Below are 22234 nucleotides of genomic sequence, written 5' to 3'. Positions count from 1 at the left end.
CCGTCTCAAAAAAGATATATTGGAATTGGAAAAAGTGCAGAGAAAGGCAAGAAAAATGCTTAGGGGTATGGAACAGCTTCCACATGAGGAGAGATTAAAAATACTGGGACTGTTCATTTTAGAAAAGAGACGTCTAAGGGGGGATATGATAGAGATCTATTAAATTATGAATGTTGTGGAGAAAATGAATAAGGAAGTGTTATTTACCTCTTCACATAACACAAGAACCAGGAGTCACCCAATGAAATTAATAGGCAGCAGGTTTAAAACAAACATAAGGAAGTACTTCTTCACACAACGAACAGTCAAGCTGTGGAATGCATTGCCTGGAAGGCCAAATGGAAGGCCAAAAGTATAACTGTGTTCAAAAAAGAGTTAGATAACTTCATGGAGGATAGGTCTATCATTGGCTATTAGCCAAGATGGTCAGGTTCGTAACCCTGTGTTTTGGGTTTCATAGAATCATAGAATATCAGAATCTTTCCCAAAGCTCCCCCATGAGTTTGAAACAGATCAAAAACACCACAAGAATCATAGAATATCAGGGTTGGAAGGGACCTCAGGAGGTCATCTAGTCCAAACCCTGCTCAAAGCAGGACCAATCCCCAACTAAATCATCCCAGCCAGGGCTTTGTCAAGCCTGACCTTAAAAACCTCTAAGGAAGGAGATTCCAACACCTCCCTAGGTAACCCATTCCAGTGCTTCACTATCCTCCTAGTGAAAAAGTTTTTCCTAATATTCAACCTAAACCTCCCCCACTGCAACTTGAGACCATTACTCCTTGTTTTGTCATCTGCTACCACTGAGAACAGTCTAGATCCATCCTCTTTGGAACCCCCTTTCAGTTAGTTGAAAGCAGCAATCAAATCCCCCCTCATTCTTCTCTTCTGCAGACTAAATAATCCCAGTTCCCTCAACTTCTCCTCATAAGTCATGTGCTCCAGCCCCCTAATAATTTTTGTTGCCCTCCACTGGACTCTTTCCAATTTTTCCACATCCTTCTTGTAGTGTGGGGCCCAAAACTGGACACAGTACTCCAGATCAGGCCTCACCAATGCCGAATAGAGGGGAATGATCATGTCCCTCGATCTGCTGGCAATGCTCGTACTTATACAGCCCCAAATGCCGTTAGCCTTCTTGGCAACAAGGGCACACTGTTGACTCATATCCAGCTTCTCATCCACTGTAACAAAACCAGCCCCAGGACCGACCCTTGGGGCACTCCGCTTGATACCAGCTGCCAGCTAGACATGGAGCCATTGATCACTACCCATTGAGCCTGATGATCTAGCCAGCTTTCTATCCACCTTATAGTCCATTCATCCAGCCCATATTTCTTTAACTTGCTTGCAAGAATACTGTCCTTAAACCTCTGACTGACAGAAGCTGGGAATGGGTGACGGGATGGATCACTTGATGAATTACTTTGGTCTGTTATTTCCCTCTGAAGCATCTGGTATTGGCCACTGTCAGAGACAGGATACTGGGCTAGATGGACCATTGGTCTGACACAGTATTATGGCCATTCTTATATTTTTACTCAAAGTCCGGTGATTCCAGTTCCATTCACACCTCCATCTATCTCAGCTCTTCCTAAAATAGCTGCAAACTGCTGTCCCCTAGGTACAGGGCCATTTCCCCAAAAAATACACCATTGTTCTCTAAACAGTTCCCTGACTTCTGCTTCCTTTCTGAGTGGGGTTGGCAAGAGGGTTGTCTGGACTCTGCTGTGAGGACGTTTGGAAGTCAAATATTTGTCTTGAAGAAGTTATTCCATAATGTGCAGCATATCGGGTTCACTTCCAAAATTCTTTACAATTAAGGTGCTTCCTGTTTCTTCAAATGTAACTGGGTCTCCATTTGAATGGGGTTTACATTATTGTTAATGGCAATCAGTCTGATACTTCATGTGTATAGTGCCAATAGTTTATGGATGCGTATTCATGTCACTGGTTTGCAGGACCAAATGAAATTCAATATTTCCCCACAGGACCCTTGCTGGAGCCTTCCGCACTATGGGAAAGCGTGTTTGGGTTTCTATTGCTAAGTAACATATGGCTGGAAATCACTGGCTTAGCGGCGTGCCAAAAAACATCTAGTGAATGTCATCTTCCTCCCAAGCCCACACACCTACATAATCAGTTGGGCTAAACAACCCACTTTAATCCAGACTAAAAAGGGAGAGAAAGTGGCCTGTATTTCCCCAAAGGGTAATCATCTCAGTCAGATAATAATCCCTAGGGAGGAGGTGGACAAAGGGAAAGGGAAGCATTCTTTTCATCAGACAATGCTCTTGTCTTCCTGGGTTCCGCCGATGTCATTCCGAAATCAATTTCTGATTGGGAGGCAGGAGTGAGGGGTTTGGAGATCATGCTAACCCCCTCCCTACACGCACAGCCTTTCAAAGCTTATGTGGTTGGGAAGAAGGACCAGAGTTCAGGAGGCTGGGAGAGGAAGACAGACCTGACAAAGCAGACTGATTCACCAGTGGAAGGGGGTTGGTTTGCAGCATTTATTGTGTCTAATTTCTGTGGGGGGTGTCAATTTCCTCGTATTTCACCTACGGACATTTGTATGGCAACAAAATTATCATTAACCCTAAGACGGCCATACTGGGTCAGACCAAACGTCCATCAAGCCCAGTACCCTGTCCTCTGACAGTGGCCAATGGCGGGTGCCCCAAAGCGAATGAACAGACAGGTTATCATCACGTGATCCATCCCGTCACCCAATCCCAGCTTCTGGCAAACGCAGGCTAGGGACACCATTCCAACCCTGTTGCTTAATATTGTGGGTGGAGCTGGTTTCAGTTGCCTAATACTTTCCATTATAAAGGATTCTTGCAACCTTTTTCTGAGAAATTCTTACACCTCCATTGTTTGCAGCAGGCCTTTGAAGTTTGCAAAGGGAAAGCCCAGGGGTTGGAAAAGTGCCTTTTCTTTGTCCCATGAAATGACATGGAGGTTTTGCTGAAATACGAACTTCTGAAAATCACCATTTTTCTTCTCTCAGTTCCATTGCTCGGTGACATTTTGGCACCTTGCCAAAACAATAACTAAACACGAACGTTCTAACAGGCCAGCTGCAAACTGCATCCAAGCAGCAGCAGCAGCAGGCGGCTCTGAGTTGGGGCCTATGGGAATAAATAGCTTCTCCTTCAGCCAGTTAATGTCGTTCTGTAGTGCAAGTAGCAGAAGCCGTAGCCCTGGCGGCAGTGCTGAAGGTTCAGCGTTCACCCGTTGCTGATGGTGTATGATTTAGGGGGGCCGTTACAGTTGTGGCATAAGGGAATTTGTTTTTACCCTTTTTCTTTAAAAAAAAATCTTAGGAAATTGCATACAAAAAGTATGGTGAAAGGACATTATTTAGAATGCAAAATCAAGCAGATGAAAATTAAGGCTGCACAGGCAACCTTAAATCTAGCATTTCCTAACCTTTGAATGCTTGAATTTGCAACCTAAATAAAGTTATTCTAACATGGTATTTGTATGTGTTATATATATTAAGGCTTGTAAATAGAGCACAGAACTTGGAGTCAAGACTCCTGGATTTTATTTCCAATTCTGCCAGTGATTCAGTGTAATTTTGGGCAAGTAATTTCCACTCTCCATGTCTCAGTGCCTTCATCTGACAGAAGGTGCTGATATTGTTGCTTCCTTAGCTTTGTAAAGTGCTTTGAGATCTATGGCTGAAAAGCACCAGAGGAGTTTCTAAGTATTACATGCATTTGGGAATCAGCAGAGGTTAAATTATTTGGCTCTGTTGACTTAATGGTTCTTAATATTATTAGGCATCTTTATTTCGTTTACTTAATCTCTGTTCACATTGTAGCTGTTTTGTCATCTTTTCTTTGTACCTGAAGAGCCATTTGTGTCATCTATTGACGTGTAGATTGTAAACGTGAAGAGTATGAGAGAGCAGGTGGGAAATCTTCCAAGGGAATGTTTTCGTCAGAATCATCGAATGCAGTGCGTTCCACAGAAATGTGTCACATTTGACAAATCTTTTGAAGGAAACTGGAAATGTTTTTCCTGCCAGCTCAGCTGCCCACCGGTCAACCTCCTGGGAGGCAGGGGAGTATATTTAGTTTCAGAAATACTGAAAGGTTCCTGCAAAGGGATTGTTTGATGTTTCTGAAATGAAATTTTGTGAAATTGTAAAATTTCAAAATTGCAAAAATTGTAGAGATTTGGCTTTTTTGTCCTGATTCAGTACAATTTTTTCCCCAGAAACCTTGACTTTTTTCACAGAAGTGAAATTCACTTACCAGGCCTGATCTAAGATTGATTTATTTGTAGTGAGTTGAAGCACAGGAAGCTGTGTATCAGGTGTGGTGCTGGACTTTAGCATACATTACTATGACAGCAGCCTCTGGAGTCAATGGTTACTGATGTTGTCCCATGAAAGAAACATTAAACTTTTAGAACCTTGATTCACGCTAGGTAACTGGATTGTTTGTGATACCCATGTAAGAAATAACTATCTCAAAGCAAGGTTACTATGAGAAATTAACTTCATTTCATAAGGTTACAAGTTTGATGGTAAAAGTAATAGTGTTGACATAATCTACTTAGACTTCTGTAAGGTATTTGACTTAGTGCAACACAGTATTTTGATTAAAAAACTAGAATGATATAAAATTAACATGGCACACGTTAAATGGATCATAAACTAGCTAACTGATAGGTCTCAAAATGTAACTGTAAATAGGGATTTGTCATCTAGCGGGTCAGTTTCCAGTGGGGTCCCACAGGAAATGGTTCTTGGCTCTATGCTATTTAACATCTTATTAATTAACTGGAAGAAAACATAAAATCACTGATAAAGTTTGCAGATGACATAAAAATTGCGGGAGTGGTAAATAATGAAGAGGGCAGGTCACTGATTCACAGTGATCTTCTAGATCACCTGGTAAACTTGACGCAAGCAAACAATATGCATTTTAAGATGTCTAAAGGTAAATGTGTACATGTGGGAACAAAGAATGTCGGCCATAGTTACAGGATATGGGACTCTATCCAGGGACTCTGAAAAAGACTTGGGGGTCATGGTGGATAATCAGCTGAACATGAGCTCCCAGTGTGATGCTGTGGCCAAAAGAGCACATGCGATCCTGGGATGCATAAACGGGGAATCTTGAGTAAGAGTAGAGCAATTATTCGATTTCTGTATTTGGCACTGCGGTGGCTGCTGCTGGAATACTGTGTACAGTTGTGGAGCCCACAATTCACAAAGGATGATGATAAATTGGAGAGGGTTCAGAGAAGAGCCATGAGAATGATTCAAGTGTTAGAAAACCTGCCTTGTAGTGATAAACTCCAGGAGCTCAATCTGTTTAGCTTAACAAAAAGAAGGTTAAGGGGTGACTTGATTACAGTCTATAAGTACCTACATGGGAACAGATATTTAATAATGGGCTTTTCAGTCTAGCAGAGAAAGGTATAACACAATCCAATGGCTGGAAGTTGAAGTTAGATAAATTCAAACTGGAAGGAAGGCATAAATTTTTGCTTAGTTTTGTTGTGTTGGTCCAAGGATATTAGAGAGACAAGGTGGGTGAGGGAATATCTTTTATTGGACCAACTTCTGTTGGTGAAAGAGTCAACTGTGAGAGTAATTAATCATTGTAACAATTTACCGTGGATCGTGGTGGATGTTATTCTGAAAGATCTGTTCCAGGAACTATTTGGGGGAAGTTCTATGATCTGTGCTATACAGGAGGTCAAAGTAAATGATCACAATGATCTGTTGGAATCTATGAAGAACAATGAATTTTTTAAGGGCTAGTGAAAGTTTTGCTTCCCAAATGAAAACATTAGCAAGCAGTGAAAGAACTAATTAGGAGTGTGTAAAGACTGAACCCAAGAGTCAATAAACAGCAGAGACAATATTTGTTTGAAATAAATGTGGAGATCATTATAACATGAGGATGTTCAACACAAAGGGTTTAGTGTTGTGTATGCAGTAAAAGCAACCATTTAGCAAAAGTGTATTGCTCTTGGCACAAATAGCAAAGAAATACAAAACCAAACACAGTCATGGACATTAAGTTCATGGTCCAAACTATGACAGTGATACAGAAACACAGGGTTCTACAACAGATTGTAAATATGCCCAGTGGTCTGTGATGGGATGTTAGATGGGGTGGGATCTGAGTTACTACAGAGAATTCTTTCCTGGGTTCTGGCTGGTGAGTCTTGCCCACATGCTCAGGGTTTAACTGATCGCCATATTTGGGGTTGGGAAGGAATTTTCCTCCAGAGCAGATTGGCAGAGGCCCTGGAGGTTTTTTGCCTTCCTCTGCAGCGTGGAGCACGGGTCACTTGCTGGAAGATTCTCTGCACCTTGAGGTCTTTAAACCACGATTTGAGGACTTCAATAACTCAGGCATAGGTTAGAGGTTTGTTACAGGAGTGGGTGGGTGAGATTCTGTGGCCTGCATTGTGCAGGAGGTCAGACTAGATGATCATAATGGTCCCTTCTGACCTTAAAGTCTATGAGTCTATGAGATTGTGAGACTGGAAATAAAAGGGAAAAAAGTGAATTTCAAAAGACACTGGAGCTATTTATCATGTAATCACAGCAAGCATAGTCGGAGGTTTAGTGGCAGAAGATGTTAATGTAGAAACTTAAGGTTGTTTTATATAGTAGACACATACGAGATTATGTGACATGCCATTCAGTAGAGTATGAAATAGCAAAACAGGAAGTCCCATGTATGCTTGAATGGAAGAGCAGTCTGCAGATGACCAAATGGGTGCACAACTTGTAATTGACCAGGATCCAAAACATTTTCTGAAAGAATTTGATGTGGTGTTTAATGGACTGGGATTCAGTCAGGATATGGTACATCACATTAATATTGACTCAGAGTGTCTCCCAAACTACAGGCACACGTAAAATGCCATTAGCACAGAAAGAGAAATCAAAACGTGAATGATAAAATTAGATGTTATTGAGAGAATTCAGAACCTGAATGAGTGGGCTAACAGCATGGTTACTATAATACAACCAAACGTGCTAAGGATTGGTACAGATCCAGAAGATTTGAATAAGGCCATCAAACAGAAGTGCTATCCCATGACATTCAACCCTATAGGAGGGATAAAAGGCTCCTGAATGAAGACATCCACAAGCTCCAGACAGTGGATCAATCTCAGCAGCTGAAGAACCTACTGCAAAAGGAACTGTTTTCAAGACAGGAAGTATCAAATGGTTTTCCTTGTCAGTCAAAAGCCACCGAGGGTCAGATACTGAGGATCATCTCATCTCTTGTGGGTGGGGGATGTCACCCCACCTGTCCTGGCCTCCATCCTAGACTGTCTCTATGTACAGTTTATCAGTTGGTTGTGCTAGTTTGTGGTGGTTATTTTTGTCTAATATTTTATTTTATTTGTGTTTGATTTTGCAAAAAGGAAAGGTGAAGCTGTAACAGCACTCCTGGAATCGGTGGATACTGACACTGTCACACTTCTGTAACACTGACCCAAGTCAGCTGATTGGTGCCAGGAAATAAAGTTAAATTCTCAGCTAGCTTTTGTGCAGCATCCATTTAGTACAATGAATCCTCAAAGTAAAGGAGTGTATTGGGAGGGCAGGGGGAGCAGTGGTGTCTGTGTGTCACTCTAGGATCTCCAAATTACATCATTTTCCTTGTTATTATTTATAGACCTCAGTGCCAACTTGGGTTGCGTCGGTGTTCAGATCACGTGTATTCTGCAGTAGTTGTTGCATTTCTGTCTATCGTCTTTTGGACATAGGGATAGACTGTTTCTCCAAAAAGAGAACAAAAGACAGTAGTGGGACAAAGTAGTACTGTAGTACGTCTCTGCTCTTGCAGTGGTGTTTAACTGAAAGGAGGTCCAGAGGGAGACTGTTTAACCTGTGCACAAAAGCAGTATTCAGTCCTTCTCAGCTGCAGCGTGCTCTGTGCAGGAGACTGAAGCTGGAGCTGCCTTGTAGTGAGTATAATGTCAAGTTTGCAGTGTGGTTTCAGCTCTGAGGAAGTTTTTATACCATAGGGCCAGATCCTCATCTGGTGTAAATTGGCATAGTGCCACTGAAGCTATGCTGAACTGGACTGCGTTGCTTGTGATGACAATTAAGTGACATCAGTGGTGACAGAGACCAGACCTGGTACCTCTGCTGAAATATGTCCCCAAGATGCGGTCCCTAGGATGGACAGTTCACCTTATAGAAGGAAAATATCTTTATCTCAGACTTTGCTTGCTGTGCCGTCCGTTAGTGTTGGATAGTTTTGTGGTCAAGGTAGCAGACTGGGAGTCAGGACTCCTGGGTTCTCTTTCAGGCACTGCCACTGACTCACTGTGAGACGTTGGGCAAATCACTTTCTGTGTTCCAGTTTCCCAATCTGTAAAAGGAAGATAATAGAACCTACCTCACCCTGGGCTCTGAAGCCAGATTCACTGAGTAACACTATGCCCTGACTTGAAGATCATTGCTTTTAATGGAGTTGCATTGGGTGTCGTCAGGGGAGAATCTGGGCAATCCCATTGCTGTTTATTAAGTGCTTTGAGATCTTTGGATAGAGTATAAGTGGAAAAGATTCTTATGACTGATATTATTCATGGGAACCTCTCTTGTCCAGGGCTAATAGGGTAGCAGCGTAACCTCTTGTCCTCTTTCAAATGCCCATGAAGGTTTCCCAAACAGCATTTCAGCTTTATCTGTTTCTTTTTCCTGTTTGATCTGATGCATATCCCAGACATGGGAAGGAGCAACTTACTGAGTCATAGGCTATTTGAGGGTCTGTCAGTGATGTAGTAATAACAGCAAACAAAACAGCTATAGCAAGCATCACAAAAGGGTCAGGTGCCAGAATTACACTGAGGATCAAGGAATGTTCACTGAAGCATAATAGTCAGAGGTGGAAAAGAGCTGTAAGGTAAATCTAGTCCATTCCTGCTGTCCCATTTGGGAAACTGCCCTATAGTCTGTTTGCTAGTGGTTTGTCCACTCCGGCTCATATTAACTTAGGCAGTGGGGCGTCACTACCTTTTCTGGAGAGATTACATAAAATTCTAAGGCCTGGCCTACTCTCAAAAATGTAGTATAATGGTATAGCTACCAATGAACCTTCCTAGTGTTGATGCGGCTTATACTGCATCTATTGCCAGTATCGCTTATACTAGTTCCCCAAGTGAAATAAGCGATACTTGCAAAAGCACTTTTATGCCATTATAACTTCATCTACACCAGGGCTTTTGCTGGTGTAGAAACGTTGCAAAAAAATCACTCCCCAACCAACGTTACTCTACTGGCAAATATTTCCAGTGCAGACCCTGCCTAAGGGCTTCTTTATACACTTTTCAGTTTGAAACCAGTATCGATACGTGGTACAAGCCCCTAGTGTGGATGCAGCTAGACTGGCATGAAGGTGCTTCTACTAGTAAAGCTTATTTCCATAAATGTACAGGAATGAGCTATACCTGTATAAGGCACCTTTATACCATTGTGACTGTGCCCACACTAAGGGCTGGACTACTTAAATCAGTACAAAAACTGTGTAGAACTCACCAAGTAGCTGTCACTGCCCGGAGTTTTTGCTGTTATTCAGCCTAAATTTTCCCTTTCGTAGTTTCACCCCATAATTTCAAAGCTCCCCCCTCCCCAAATAACTTCTCTCCATCGTTAGCATCCATGAAATATTTTGAGACAGTTAACATCTGCCCACCCATCTTGCTGGCATTGAGCCATGCTAAGCAGATCTAGTTGTGTTAATCTTTCCTCACCGCTCAGTCCCCACTACCCCCAATAAATATTTTTCTCTGAACTTCCTCCAGTTTGTCTACGTTGTTCTGGCCATGAAGTGCAAAGAGCTAAACACAGAATCGCAGGTGTGATTAGACCGAGAGAGACTACCTGCTCCTGGATGTGGTGTCTTGGTGCATACACCCCCAAATCACACTGGTCTTGGTGCATACACCCCCAAATCACACTGGTTTTGGTGCATACACCCCCAAATCACACTGGTCTTGGTGCCCTATCACATTGCTCACTGGCTCAAGCTGCTGCTGTGGCTTTTTGAAGCAAACACAGCCGCAGCTAGTGTCATCGCTAATTTGTTTATTTTTGCTGGCGTGCTGGGCAAGCATTAATCTGCTTTTAGAACAGTGTCCTAACCACTGCTAGTATCAGTTCTGGCCTACACCCACTTAGCCAGTCAGCGGTGCCAGCGGCATTCTGACAGCAGCTGAAGGAGTCTGTGACCATGTAGACTGCAGTGTAGTGATGCTCTCATCCGCCTGCCATTTCACATCCAAAGAAAGGAGGGACATTACTGCAGGTGATCTGCCTGTGGGACACAAATCAAGGCTATTGTAAACTGCAGGCAGTAGCTTTTCCTTATCTCACAGCCATCTTCCACAGCAGTTTCTTTGCAGTGCCCTCAAACTCCGACCCTTTCTACTCTGCTCAAGCCCAAGAGAAAATGAGCTGCTTACATTTCTTTTTAAAGTTGTCTTTAGAGATTTTCAAACTCATGTTTTGCAATATGGTAGACCAGCTGTTCTCAAACTTTAGCAACCCAAGGACCCCATTTTGATTTTAAAAATTTTGTGGACCCCGAAGCCAGCTTGTAATTTTCCTCGGGGGTGCTCAACCACCACTCAGCCCTAGGCCCCACCCCCACTCCACTCCTTCCCCCAAGGCCTCCCCCCCGCCCCCCCCCTTCCCACCCCTGACCCTCCTCTTTCCGCCCCTCCCCCAAGCACGCCCCCTCCCTACTCCTCCCCCTCCCTCTCAGCACCTCCTGCATGCCACTGAACAGCTATTCTGCGGCGTGCAGAAGGCGCTGGGAGGGAGGAGAAGGAGTTGATCAGTGGGTCCAGTGGTCCCAGGCATGCTCATGAACCCCCTGAATTACCCTCGTGGACCCCCAGGGGTCCATAGACCCCAGTTTAAGAACCGCTGCAGTAGACGACAAAGATGAGAAATCTAGAGCGAATTCTGTTTAATGGGAGCTATTAGTCCATCAGCAACCATAACTGTCAACTAATGCCAGTTTCTAAACTGGTAGAAATGACTTCATGTGTTTTCACTATGTCAGGAGCAGTGTGACTGGCTAACAATGCTGCTGACTAATTAATGAGAATCCCATTACATGGAAGCATAGAGGAGGCCCAGAAGTCAAGGATTCTACAGAAATTCTAACATTTCCCTGCTTTCAGTACACTTCTCCTCCTAAATTGTTGCATAGAGTTGTTCTGCCCTATTAAACAGCGATTACCTTCAACCTTAGAGGTGGCTGCATTTCAATGGTGAATAAAGCAATTCCTCTGTAGAGTGCTTTGGGAGCCTTCAGGATGAAAATGCAATCTACAATTAATATCACTGAGTGTAGAAATAATAATATCTGGCACGTATATAGCACTTAACATCTTCAAATCTCTGAGCATACATTGATTAGTCACTATTAGCTGATTTTAAATACTAATAACTGTGTCTTTAGCTGGGTAGCTCTTCTGCTGTAATGTAATTGTTGTTTCCATTTGTTAGTACTATCCTGCTATTACTTTTTAATGCTTTCAAACAGTGCCAGTGTAATATTTATTGTGGCAGCCTAATATAAGGACAGGATCTTCTTTTAAAATGTATTTACATGCTTTCCCCTGTCATGAATAGCAAATTAATGTGAAATGTCAATGCATCAAAAAGATAGCAACGCATAGAAAACAATACTGTTTGCTAAGGGCCATTAGCTGAGAAGCTCCTAAATAATGTTGTGAAATTAATACTAATAGCACTAGTGATTATACTGTGTCTTTCTCTCCAGTCTTAGTTGTTTGCATGAGAAATGTTTTAGAGGGTTAAGGGCCTCAAAAGCAGTTGTATGCATGTGGAAAGGTTTTCTTTCCTGGGCTTGGCCTGACATCTTCATGGATGGCGTAGTATCAGATATAGCAATAACCATCATTGCCATATGTAAATAGCCGTTGACATCTTTAATGTGCTAACACCATGTTCAGTAATGAATGAAGACAGGGCCCAGTCCTGCATGCCTCACTCGATGAAGTAATCCTACTACTTCTGTGGCATGACTCACGGGTGAGGTCAGCAGGACCTCGTCTTTTATATGACGGTGTCAGACCGTCACAGGTAGCCCTGTGTGGTGATGTCATCCCAGTTAGAATTCTGCTGCAAAACCTGGGGAATAGCTTTTTTCCCCCTCCCTCTGTGTCTTCACTTTTTACCAGGTGTCTGAAACAACAGTAAGGCCTGATCAGGGCCGGCTCCAGGCACCAGCCCACTAAGCATGTGCTTGGGGCGGCACCTGGAGGGGGGCAGCGCGGCGCTCCGGCCCGAGACCGGGGCCGCGGCGGGCTCGCTGCCCTCCCCCCGGCGCTCTGGCCACCGGGGAGAGCGGAGCCCCAGCTGTGCTCGCTGCCCTCCCCCCGGCGCTCTGGCCGCCGGGGAGAGCGGAGCCGCGGCGGGCTCTCCGCCCTCCTCCCGGCACTCCAGCCGGTCGGGGAGAGTGGGGCCCCGGCCGGGCTCTCTGCCCTCCTCCCGGCGCTCCAGCCGCCAGCGGAGCCGCGGCGGGCTCGCCGCCCTCCCCTGCCGCGCTCCCCGCCGAGGCGGGGGGCGGCGGGAGGCTTTTTTGCCTGGGGCGGCAAAAAAGCCAGAGCCGGCCCTGGGCCTGATCAAGCAGTCAGGGTGGGGAGGGATGGTCAGGGAAGCTTGATCAAGAGGCCCAAGTGGAAATCAAATAAATTAGCTTTCAATAAACGCCAGTTTGCCAGTCATGAAGATTCTTTTCTCTGCCAGCACAGGGGTTCTGGGATGACTTCTCCTAAGATACAGGCCATTCTTTAAGCCTCTCCACGTGAGGCTACATGGTCTAGAATGGGTTTATCTTCCTGGCAATCGTGTTTTTGGGGGGTGAGGTGCACCCATGTGGGCCACTCTGGTCAAAGGCAGCAGCTATGTTTAATGATCTCATAGTTGTTTTCTAACAGGACTCAGCTAAAGCAGGATCATCAATGAAATATTCAGTGTGCAATAGATTGTTTTCACTTGGGCCTTAGCGACTACAGAACTCTCTACCAAGGGAACACAATAAACCCTTCTCTTTTTTATTTCTCCTGAGCTGGCTAGTGCCTGTCCTGAAAAAGGTTAGAGTTCCCCCCCAGGGAGCTGAGCCTCAAAGTCTGAGCAACACTTGTGATGGCATATTTAGCCTAGCCAGTACTAACCGTATCTCTAAATGCCCTCTTAGTAGCAGTTAATAGTGTAAAACCTGACCCATGGCAGCTGAAGTAGAAAGTAAATTCATCTGAAGATATGGTCAGACCATCTTAATCTACTGCAGTTTGCAGCTATGTTTCATTTCATGGAATCATAGAAGTTAGAGATGGCAGAGACCTTTTATATCATCCAGTCCATCTACTCGCTCAATGCATAATTGTTCCCTGTTGGATATTCACTAGTGTCTTGACTTGTCTATCTTAAATATCCTGAGCTGTGGTGCTTCCACCACTTCCCTTCAGAGCCCATATTTGCAACCGAATGGATCTAATTTTAACCCAGGTCTCCTGACTCCCAGTCGCGTACTCCATCTCCCAGTCCAGGCTACCCCCTTTAAATAGATAAACCAAACACTGTATTTGGAATGAATTAAGCACTGAATAACGCCAGAGACCAGCACCTGTTATATGTTACCAAAGGAAGATGAAGTTACATAGACTTTGAGAATGCAGTTCTATGTATTCTCAGTACATAAAAAGCTCATAGAACGGCCACTGCAGAATTGAGAGACGCGTGTTGTTTCTCCAAGTGATTACATTGTCATTTGTGCAGAAGAGGCACCATCAAGGGCAGCAAGGTCTAAAATTAGACCTGTCCGATTTTATGTGGTCTGCAGATACATGTGCGCCCGTCTTGCCATCTCTCCATTCTGTCTTGGTGGGCAGATGGGACTGAAACGTATAAGGAACCTGATCACTGTAGTGCTCCAGAGAGCAAGCTGTATTTTTAATGTTGTAACCCGGTCTGACATCAAATTAAAGGGCAAATCCTTCCCTGTCCTTTGCTTCTACAGAGAGCCCCAGATACAGTGATAGCAGTGCAGTGTGCTGTGGCTAGGGGTAGGAGCATGGAATTCAGTGGATACACCAGCCTCCCCCACCCCCACCCCCATAATGTGTGTGTGTGCATACAATTTTTGCAGACGCTCCTGAACATTGAAGCTGCACTAGTGTCTGTGATACCACCTGTGGGGAAATTTAATTTCCCTCAATCCCTGTGGGAATCCCCTTAGCTAAAACCAGCCTTGTGATCCTTAGAGGGCCTAACTGCAATCAGGCTGCAGTTGTTCTTGGCGCTACATTAACACATAATAGAAGACAATTCCTGCCCCAAAGAGCTTACAGTCTAAATAGACAAGACAGGAAAAGGGTGGGCGAAAGGAAATACTGTTCCCACTTTACAGATGGACTTGAGGTTTGCTGGTGAGTGGCCCAGATGGGATGATGGGATTGTTTTGGTGTTGCATGCTTTTTCAGTGGCTAGTGCTTGATTCAGGACCCAGTGAAAATTTGTAATAATACATTTATAATAGACTTTCTTTTTGGGCTAGGTCCAATTTGTCTGACTTCAGTCCTGTTCATCTGAGATATTTGCCCCTTGAGGTTTGATTGGAGATCAGGGAGTAGTGTCTACAACACACATATTTCAATATTATAGGAGGGAACTGTGAGTCAGGAGTCCAAGTTCCCATACCCAGCTCAGCCACTGACTTGCTGTGCCCAATTTCCCACCTTGTAAAACTGGGATTATAAAAGGAGATAGTGAGGCTTACTTGGTTATGAACTGATTTGAGCTCCTAGTTGACAGCTGTCTGGAAATGCCATGAAATATATTTCTTAATGTTTTGTACTATAATAATACTTAGCAATGCATTTATTAAAGATCTGGAAATGGGGTTAATCAGGAGGCAAAATTTGCAGATGGCACAACATTAAATAGGTTAGTCAAGACCAGAGAAAACTGTGAGCAACTTCAGAGGAGCAAAAGTCAGGTTAATGGGCAGCATGATGACAGGTGGAATGTAGTGCTGATAAATGCTAAGTAGTGCATATTGGAGGCAATAATTTGAACTACTCATTCACCTTACTGGGTTACCTGAGCATCATTGTGGGCAACTCAGTGATGATCTCTGCTCAGTCTACAGTAATATTCAAAAAACAAACAAAATGAAAGGCAACAAATTCAAAACTGATAAAGGAAATACTATTTCACCCAGTGCACAATTAATCTGTGGAACTCATTGCCACAAAACATCATGAAGACCAAAAAGCTTAGCAGTATTAAAAAAGGAATTACACATTTACATGGCTAACACACACATCCAGAGCTATAATAGTCAATATTACAAATTAAACAAGAATTGCAACAGGGATATAAATCCTCATGCTTTAAGGTAGCAGCCAATCTCCAAGAGCGTTAGGAGGAAACTTTCTCTGCGAGCAGATTGTCCCATAACTGCCCATTGCAGGGTTTCTAGCAGCCTTCCTTGAAACATCTCGGGCCTGTGTTATGCTGGAGGTCAGAGGAGATGGTCTTAATGGTCCTTCTGGTGTTAAAATCTATGAGTCTGGCACTTGCCACTACTGCTGAAAGGATCCTGGCCTAGGTGTCCCAGCTATGGCAATTCCTGTGTTCGGAATCATATCTGTAGTAGCCACGTGAAGTCTAACATGGGCATGTTTCTCAAGCCAGGGTTACTTTCTAAAATGCAATAATAAGCTCATCCTTCATCTTCCATTTTGTTGCTTTAAAGGGGCCCTTTCCAAGCTTAGACTGACCAAACAATGGTCATTTAGCCTCACAGGTTTCAAACCCTTTCAACATGGTGTGGAAACCATGGCACCATCGGAGATTTCAGTGGCTTACGGTGGGATTATGAGTTCCAAAGCGCTCTGGAAAAGAAGCACAAACTTGCTGACACAAACTTACACTGTGAGTAGTGGAGGAGTCTGGTTACAGTAAATGCTACGGAGCAGGAAGGTCCCTTGTTGAGGGTAAACCCTTCAGTGAAGTGGCCTGTCATTGATTTGTCTGTCTGATGCAAATTATGTGAACATAGACCCACAAAGAAAGGCAGCGGTAGCCTCCTAGTGTGGTAATTACCTCCACAAACATGTCACTCTCTCGGTAGCAGTTACAGGGCATTTTCAGCAGCCATCTCCGCTTTTATGGCACACTTCATTTGGATTGGTTGGTTTGGGTTTTGTTTAGGGTTCTCTGTTTCTCTGGCCCCCGTCAAGATGTACTAAATGAGTGGGACAGGAAGCCCTTCCTTCTAGGCGGACTCAGCCTCAGTGAGTGTCAGATATGCTGCAATGTCTAATTTCAGATCAAATTGTGTGTCACTTTGTCCAGGAGAAGTCAGCCACTGATATCATTCACGAGGCTAACGAAGGGGCTGCTGGACACAAAGGAACAGAGAGTCCTGTGGCAGCTTTAAGACTAACAGATGTATTGGAGCATATAAGCTTTCGTGGGTGAATGCCCACTTCGTCAGAGGCATGGACACAAAGGAGTTACTCAAACAGCTCTATGTGAGAGCGTGATTAAGGATAGCACAAGTACATGGCTGATAAAGGAGCAATTTTGTTTTTGAAATGGCAATATGATTATTACACAATATTACACAGAATAATGACAAAAAGAATTGAATAGCAGGAGGGGGCATGGAAAATGGTTAAAGCAGGGGACGGGGAATCCGGACTCCCAGCTCTTCCACTGAATCACTGAGTGAATGAACAAGAGCCATTGGACAGCTTTGTCTGTTGTTTTTGGATGCCTGAGTTTGGGGTTATGTAAAAGTACAGATTTATCAAACCTCTTATACGGATCTGAAACATGGACGTTGCTTAAACAGGAGGCTGGAGACATTTCATATGCATTGTCAGCAGCGACTACTGGGCATAAGATGGTTTGATTTTATCAGCAAGAGGGATGTGTTATTGAGAACTGGTCTTGAGAGGCTTGAAGTCGTCATCAGTCATCGCTGGCTGGCACTTTTTGGTCATGTAGTCCCCTTCACAGATCAAGTCCCCTCACCTGAAGCTCTGAAGATCAGACTTGAGGTCAGGAGGAGACATTGCCCAGCCACAGACAGGCCGTGTTCACATGGTCATCCGGGATTAATTTGACTGCACCAGGTCAGTAATAATCCTGTGCAGCTTTTAGATGTCTGAAATAAAGTCGTACAATTTGGCCATTGACATTTGGCGCGACGGACCCTCGCTGTCTCAGCATGTTGTTAGTTTTAGGTATCTAACTGGAGACACTTAGGTATGCTGGGCACCCAAAATTAGTAGATACTCTCCAGATACTGGCTTCACGTAGGCCAATGCTCGGTACCCCTCGCAAAATAGCTAAAGTATACTGATTGCCCTAATATCTTCAGCGTTGCCTTTGTAAGTAGATGGCATTACCCCAGTAGTCCTTATGCTAGCGGTATCTCAAATAGACCTCTAATATCATGGTATCATTCATTGCTTATCAAAGAATCTGTAAAGATGTAGTGGCACGTTATGTGCCTGTGTCACAGGGAGGTAGTGAGAATATCAGTAGATGTTCATAAGGTGCTGCTATTTCAAAGCATGTCAGATGGCAACCCCTCCTCAGCCCTGTTTTGAATAAGCAACCGTGACATTTCCAAGTATCCCCAATCTTCCCCACTTCCTGTAAAAAAAAAAAAAAAAAGGAGATCATCGATTATCATGAAAGCATGTGTTTGACAATGTTTCAGTGTACTGCACAGCTCCTTCTAAGGAGAAAGGATGCGGGACTGACAGAATTACTCTGTCGTGACCTGAAAAGAAATTCTGCTTTATGTTGAGAAATGTCACTGCTTACCATTTTTTTACTGGTAACTTTTAGATGACTGTGCCTGGGAGTACTGGTATTCTCAATATTCGAGGCTAGACTGGATTTTCTGTGGACACCCATTTTTTCTCTTGCTTCCTCTGTTTTTGTTCCCTGGATCTACCTAAGGCTATGTCTACACTGAAATTGCTACAGCAACACAGCTGCAGAGCTGCATTTACACCGTTGTAGCGCTTCAGCGTAGATATTCACAATGGCAACAGGAGGGGGTTCTCCTTTCACTGTAGTTAATCCACTTCTACAACAGGCGGTAGCTGGATTGAGAGAAGAATTCTTCTGTCACCCTAGTGCTGTGTACATGGAGGGTTATATTGGCTTTACTATGTGTCTCAGAGGTGTGATTTTTCACATTCCCTGAGCGACATAGCTCAGTCAACCTAACTTTTTAGTGTAAACCTGTCCCTAAGTGCTTGTCTACATGGGGACATCCAGGAAAGTTAATTCAAATTAAATAAAGGTGTGAATTCGAAGTGGATTAGTTAAACTGCATTGTGTGAATACACTCATTCAGAATTAAAGTGGCCTTAATTTGGTTAATTTCAAAGTGAATTAAACTAAACCAAATTAAGGCCACTTTAATTCCGAATAACAGCATTCACACAGGCATTTGAAGTGGTTTAGCTGATCTACTTCTAAGGTCACTCCTTTAGTTAATTTGGATTAATTTTCCTGAACCTCCCCATGTAGACAAGCCCTAAATTACTTCTATGGCCACTCATTGATGTATCTGAGCATCTCACTATCTTTTAAACATATTTATGTTCAGAACACTCCTATGAGGTAGGGAAGTATTGTTATCCCCATTTTACAGGTGAAAAACTGAGTCAGGAAAGACTACGTGATTTATCCAAGATCTCACAGGAAGTCTATAGCAGTGCAGGGAATTAAACCTAGGTCTCGTGATTTCAAAGATAGCACCCTAGCCACTGAACCAACATTGTCAGACCGCTTCAGTACTCAGCTTTGAATTCCTCTGGGTTTCTATAGTACAAATATTTTGTAAGGTTAATCACACCTTCATTTATCTAAGCACCCAAGCTACTCGTGACAAAGTAGCTCCATGCTGCCATTCCTGCTCCATTCCTCTTCAATGCTGATGACATTTTCCCCTTTGTAGTTTTGACGTTAGTCTTTGTTGACCAAGATGTTAAAAAGTGAGTAGTGGTTTGGGGTGATTCAATCTGTGGGTTCCCCACTTGAGACTCTTTAAGGAGCCCTGGTTTTCAGAGAGTGGATGCTCTGCATTTTCTGAAAATCAGACCTTTTCAAGGTGCCTCAATAGGACACCCAAAAATTGAGGCACCCAAAATCACTAGTCACTTTTAAAATCTTGGTCTATTATTATTGTATTTATCTGATGAGATCAATTTGATGTTTCTCTGTTCGTCTTCCATTTGCTGAACTGCAAGAGGCAGGTGACTTCTGTGACTCTCACAAATATTACTCATACCCACCTCACAATAACTGTCCCATTGTGCTAATGGGTGGACTGAAGGTACATGACTTTATAATAAGAAGGAAGGATCTACAGTCTAATACTTTCAGGCAAACATTGTTCCTCACTCTGAGCCAGTGGGGAAGGAACCTGGGGCCTTGAAGCCTAATTTTCTGTGCTAGCACAATGTGTTAAAGAATTCAATTTTTCTTGTCTCTGATATATTTTGGATAAGTTTTGTCCCCAAATCCCAGCTAGAATTCTGCGCACGGGCCACAGGTTTCAGAGTGGCATCTTGGTAACTTTCAAGTTGGATTTTAAAGTTATCCCTTTGAAAATTTAACTGTGGTTTATCTGGGATATAGGTGATCATCGAAGAGAAGCTATTTTAGATGGTATAGTAGCAAGTCATGCATATTTTTGGATATGTCTGAAGAAGCGGCTGACAGCGATACAGCTCACAGTTTTCGGGAAGATGAGATAGATTGTGAGGCAAATAATTGGATTATGGTCAACTCCCCCAGTTTGCCTGGGTTTGTGAGTGGGGAGGGCACTAGGAAGTTCAGATCACCCTGTAGCTCTATCAGATATTTTGCTAATTGCCTCAATGGACATGAGGGAAGGGCAGCTGTAGATTATTAAACCTTATTCCAGAGGGAGAGGCGTTTGACTCAAATGGGCTTAAGAGCTGGAACATATTTTGTGTTTAGCCTAATTATTCATAGCTGGTGACTCTGGGTAAATTGCTAGTTCAGCCTTTCACCTCTGGTGTCAATAACGTGCTGAATTACTTTAGGAAAGTTATTACTTCTTTTGAGGTGGGAATCTTTTTTTTTTTATCATGACACCTGTTGCTCATAGGTACAAATCAAACGAAGAGTATGTGTATGTGCGAGGCCGCGGAAGAGGGAAGTATGTATGTGAGGAATGTGGAATTCGCTGCAAGAAACCCAGCATGCTGAAGAAACACATTCGCACGCACACAGACGTCAGGCCATACGTCTGCAAGTACTGTAACTTTGCATTTAAAACCAAAGGTAAGAGACAGTCAGCTCTTAGCTCCTCTTCTTAGTGTATTGACTTACTGATCAGACCTACGTGGGGGCACTAGTAACAGGGAAGGAAGGGCCTTCCTTGATTCTGGAAAACCCTAGGATTTGGTGGGGCGGTGGCAAGAGAAATCTGCAATTGGCTGAAATTGTATGAACTGAACAATGCTGTGTTATGCTCGAATGCATCCTGCTGAGTCACTGCAGAAAGCAATAGCCTCACTGAAGAGTTCACCTGCAGCATAGCAGCTGTGCTATGAGCCAGTCTGTGTTTCTAAAGAAAAAGGTCCTGAAGCATGTTCCAGTAGTGACTGGCTGGCGACCATTGCAAATGATTTAATTGAACAGCATCTGGCTGTGTAGGGAAACACCTTCGATTTGGGGTTCAAACACAGTCTCCTCACTTGGTTGATAATCTCTGGGTGGCTCTTCATGCTAGTGCTCTCAAAGACAATATTTGTGCTGTGTATTATCCTCTTTCCCCCTTGCATGTGGCTGCAGCAGAATATGCATCATCTCAAATCAGTTCTTCCCAGAAGATCATGCTTTCTAACAGGAAGCTTGCTATTGATGCACATGAGGATTTGCAACATTTCCCGCCCCTAACACACCCATCGCTAACCTTCCCCAGCAAACACACCCATCAATGTCTTAATTCACACCATCAACTGTAATCCATCATGTGTGCTCTGGGAAAGTGACAGCACAGGAATGTTCCGCCAGATGTGTAAAAATCCCCAGCTCAACAGCTTCACCGTGTGACTGGAAGCAATGCAAGCACACAGAGTAAAATTCTCAATGGGCCTAAGTGACTTAGGTGCTTAAATACCATGAAATGCCAATGGGTTGTAGGCACTTGTATCATTTAAATGCTTTTGAACATTTTACACATAGCCACCTCTTCTGAGAGAGATTGTAAATGTTGCATGGGTTCTGTTTCTTTAATTGTGGCACGAGAGAACAATCCGTGACCTTTGAAAGCCATCGTAAATAACTGTATAATCACATTGTAAATAACCCAGAAAGCTGGACCACACTTCTAAGAAATCCCCACACTTGGTCAACCAAGCAATGTTTGGGACACAATCAAGCACAGTTAACTGATTATGCAAATGGGCTCTCTGCTCCAGGGGGCACTTGATTCATCAAGTCCTCGAATATTGAAATAGGCTGAGTGGACAATACCCAGTGCTGGTGGCTTTGCTTGTCCACTCAGCTGAAGATAGTAGGTTGGTAATCACTGGAAATGTGGCAGCACTGGGGAAATAATGAATTTGAACCTAAATCCTCCTTTCAATGCACATAGCAGATCTAAGTTCCTGCTTTCCCCATGCCCCTGGAGCTCCTAGGTTTATCTTCAGACTCATTTCTCCTTTCTTTTTCTACTTATTCATTGCCTTCTTTCTCTTTTCCTCTTGCTTTGTTCCTCTCCTCTGAGGTTTTCCCTGGAGATGGGAGAAGTCTCTTTAGCTGCTTTCCTTTCTTGCCTCCTACTTAATTTCTGTCAGGCTTTTCTTTGGTATGCTGGAATCAAACCATCGTTCTTACCATCTCTCCAGCTGCTTTCTCTTCCCACAACTATGCCATCCTGAAACATAGAAGCCTTCAGTATACATTATGACAGTAGCCTTTTTGAAAGGGGCTGTCGCCTAAAAGGTCTTTCCCCCTTCAAAAAAACCTCTTCAGCTTCAGCAAGAAACCATTCAGAGGGAGGAAGTCAGCATGGAGGAAAACAAATGCTAGGGTTTAAAGGCAAAACTATTGTATCTCCCTTCAGTTACATGAATGCATAGATCATAAATTGGGGTGGTCAGAACTCTTGTGGATCTGCAGGCT

The 22234-nt window shown here is 43.5% G+C and overlaps 1 protein-coding gene across 1 annotated transcript in view; it reads left to right on the top strand.

Moving 5' to 3' along the window:
• Positions 1 to 22234, top strand: part of HIVEP3 (human immunodeficiency virus type I enhancer binding protein 3) — a 94168-nt gene that overhangs the window by 39918 nt on the left and 32016 nt on the right. The window contains exon 3 of the mRNA XM_024199798.2: positions 20211 to 20386. Coding sequence (XP_024055566.1) covers positions 20211 to 20386 — 176 coding nt within the window. The remainder of the gene's footprint in view (positions 1 to 20210; positions 20387 to 22234) is intronic.

This window comes from Terrapene carolina, unplaced genomic scaffold (assembly GCF_002925995.2).
Source record: "Terrapene carolina triunguis isolate 2854851 unplaced genomic scaffold, T_m_triunguis-2.0 Scaffold236, whole genome shotgun sequence".
Taxonomy (NCBI): Eukaryota; Metazoa; Chordata; order Testudines; family Emydidae; genus Terrapene; species Terrapene triunguis.
The sequence above is the reverse complement of the archived record's forward strand: the minus strand, read 5'-3'. Positions and strand labels throughout refer to the sequence as shown.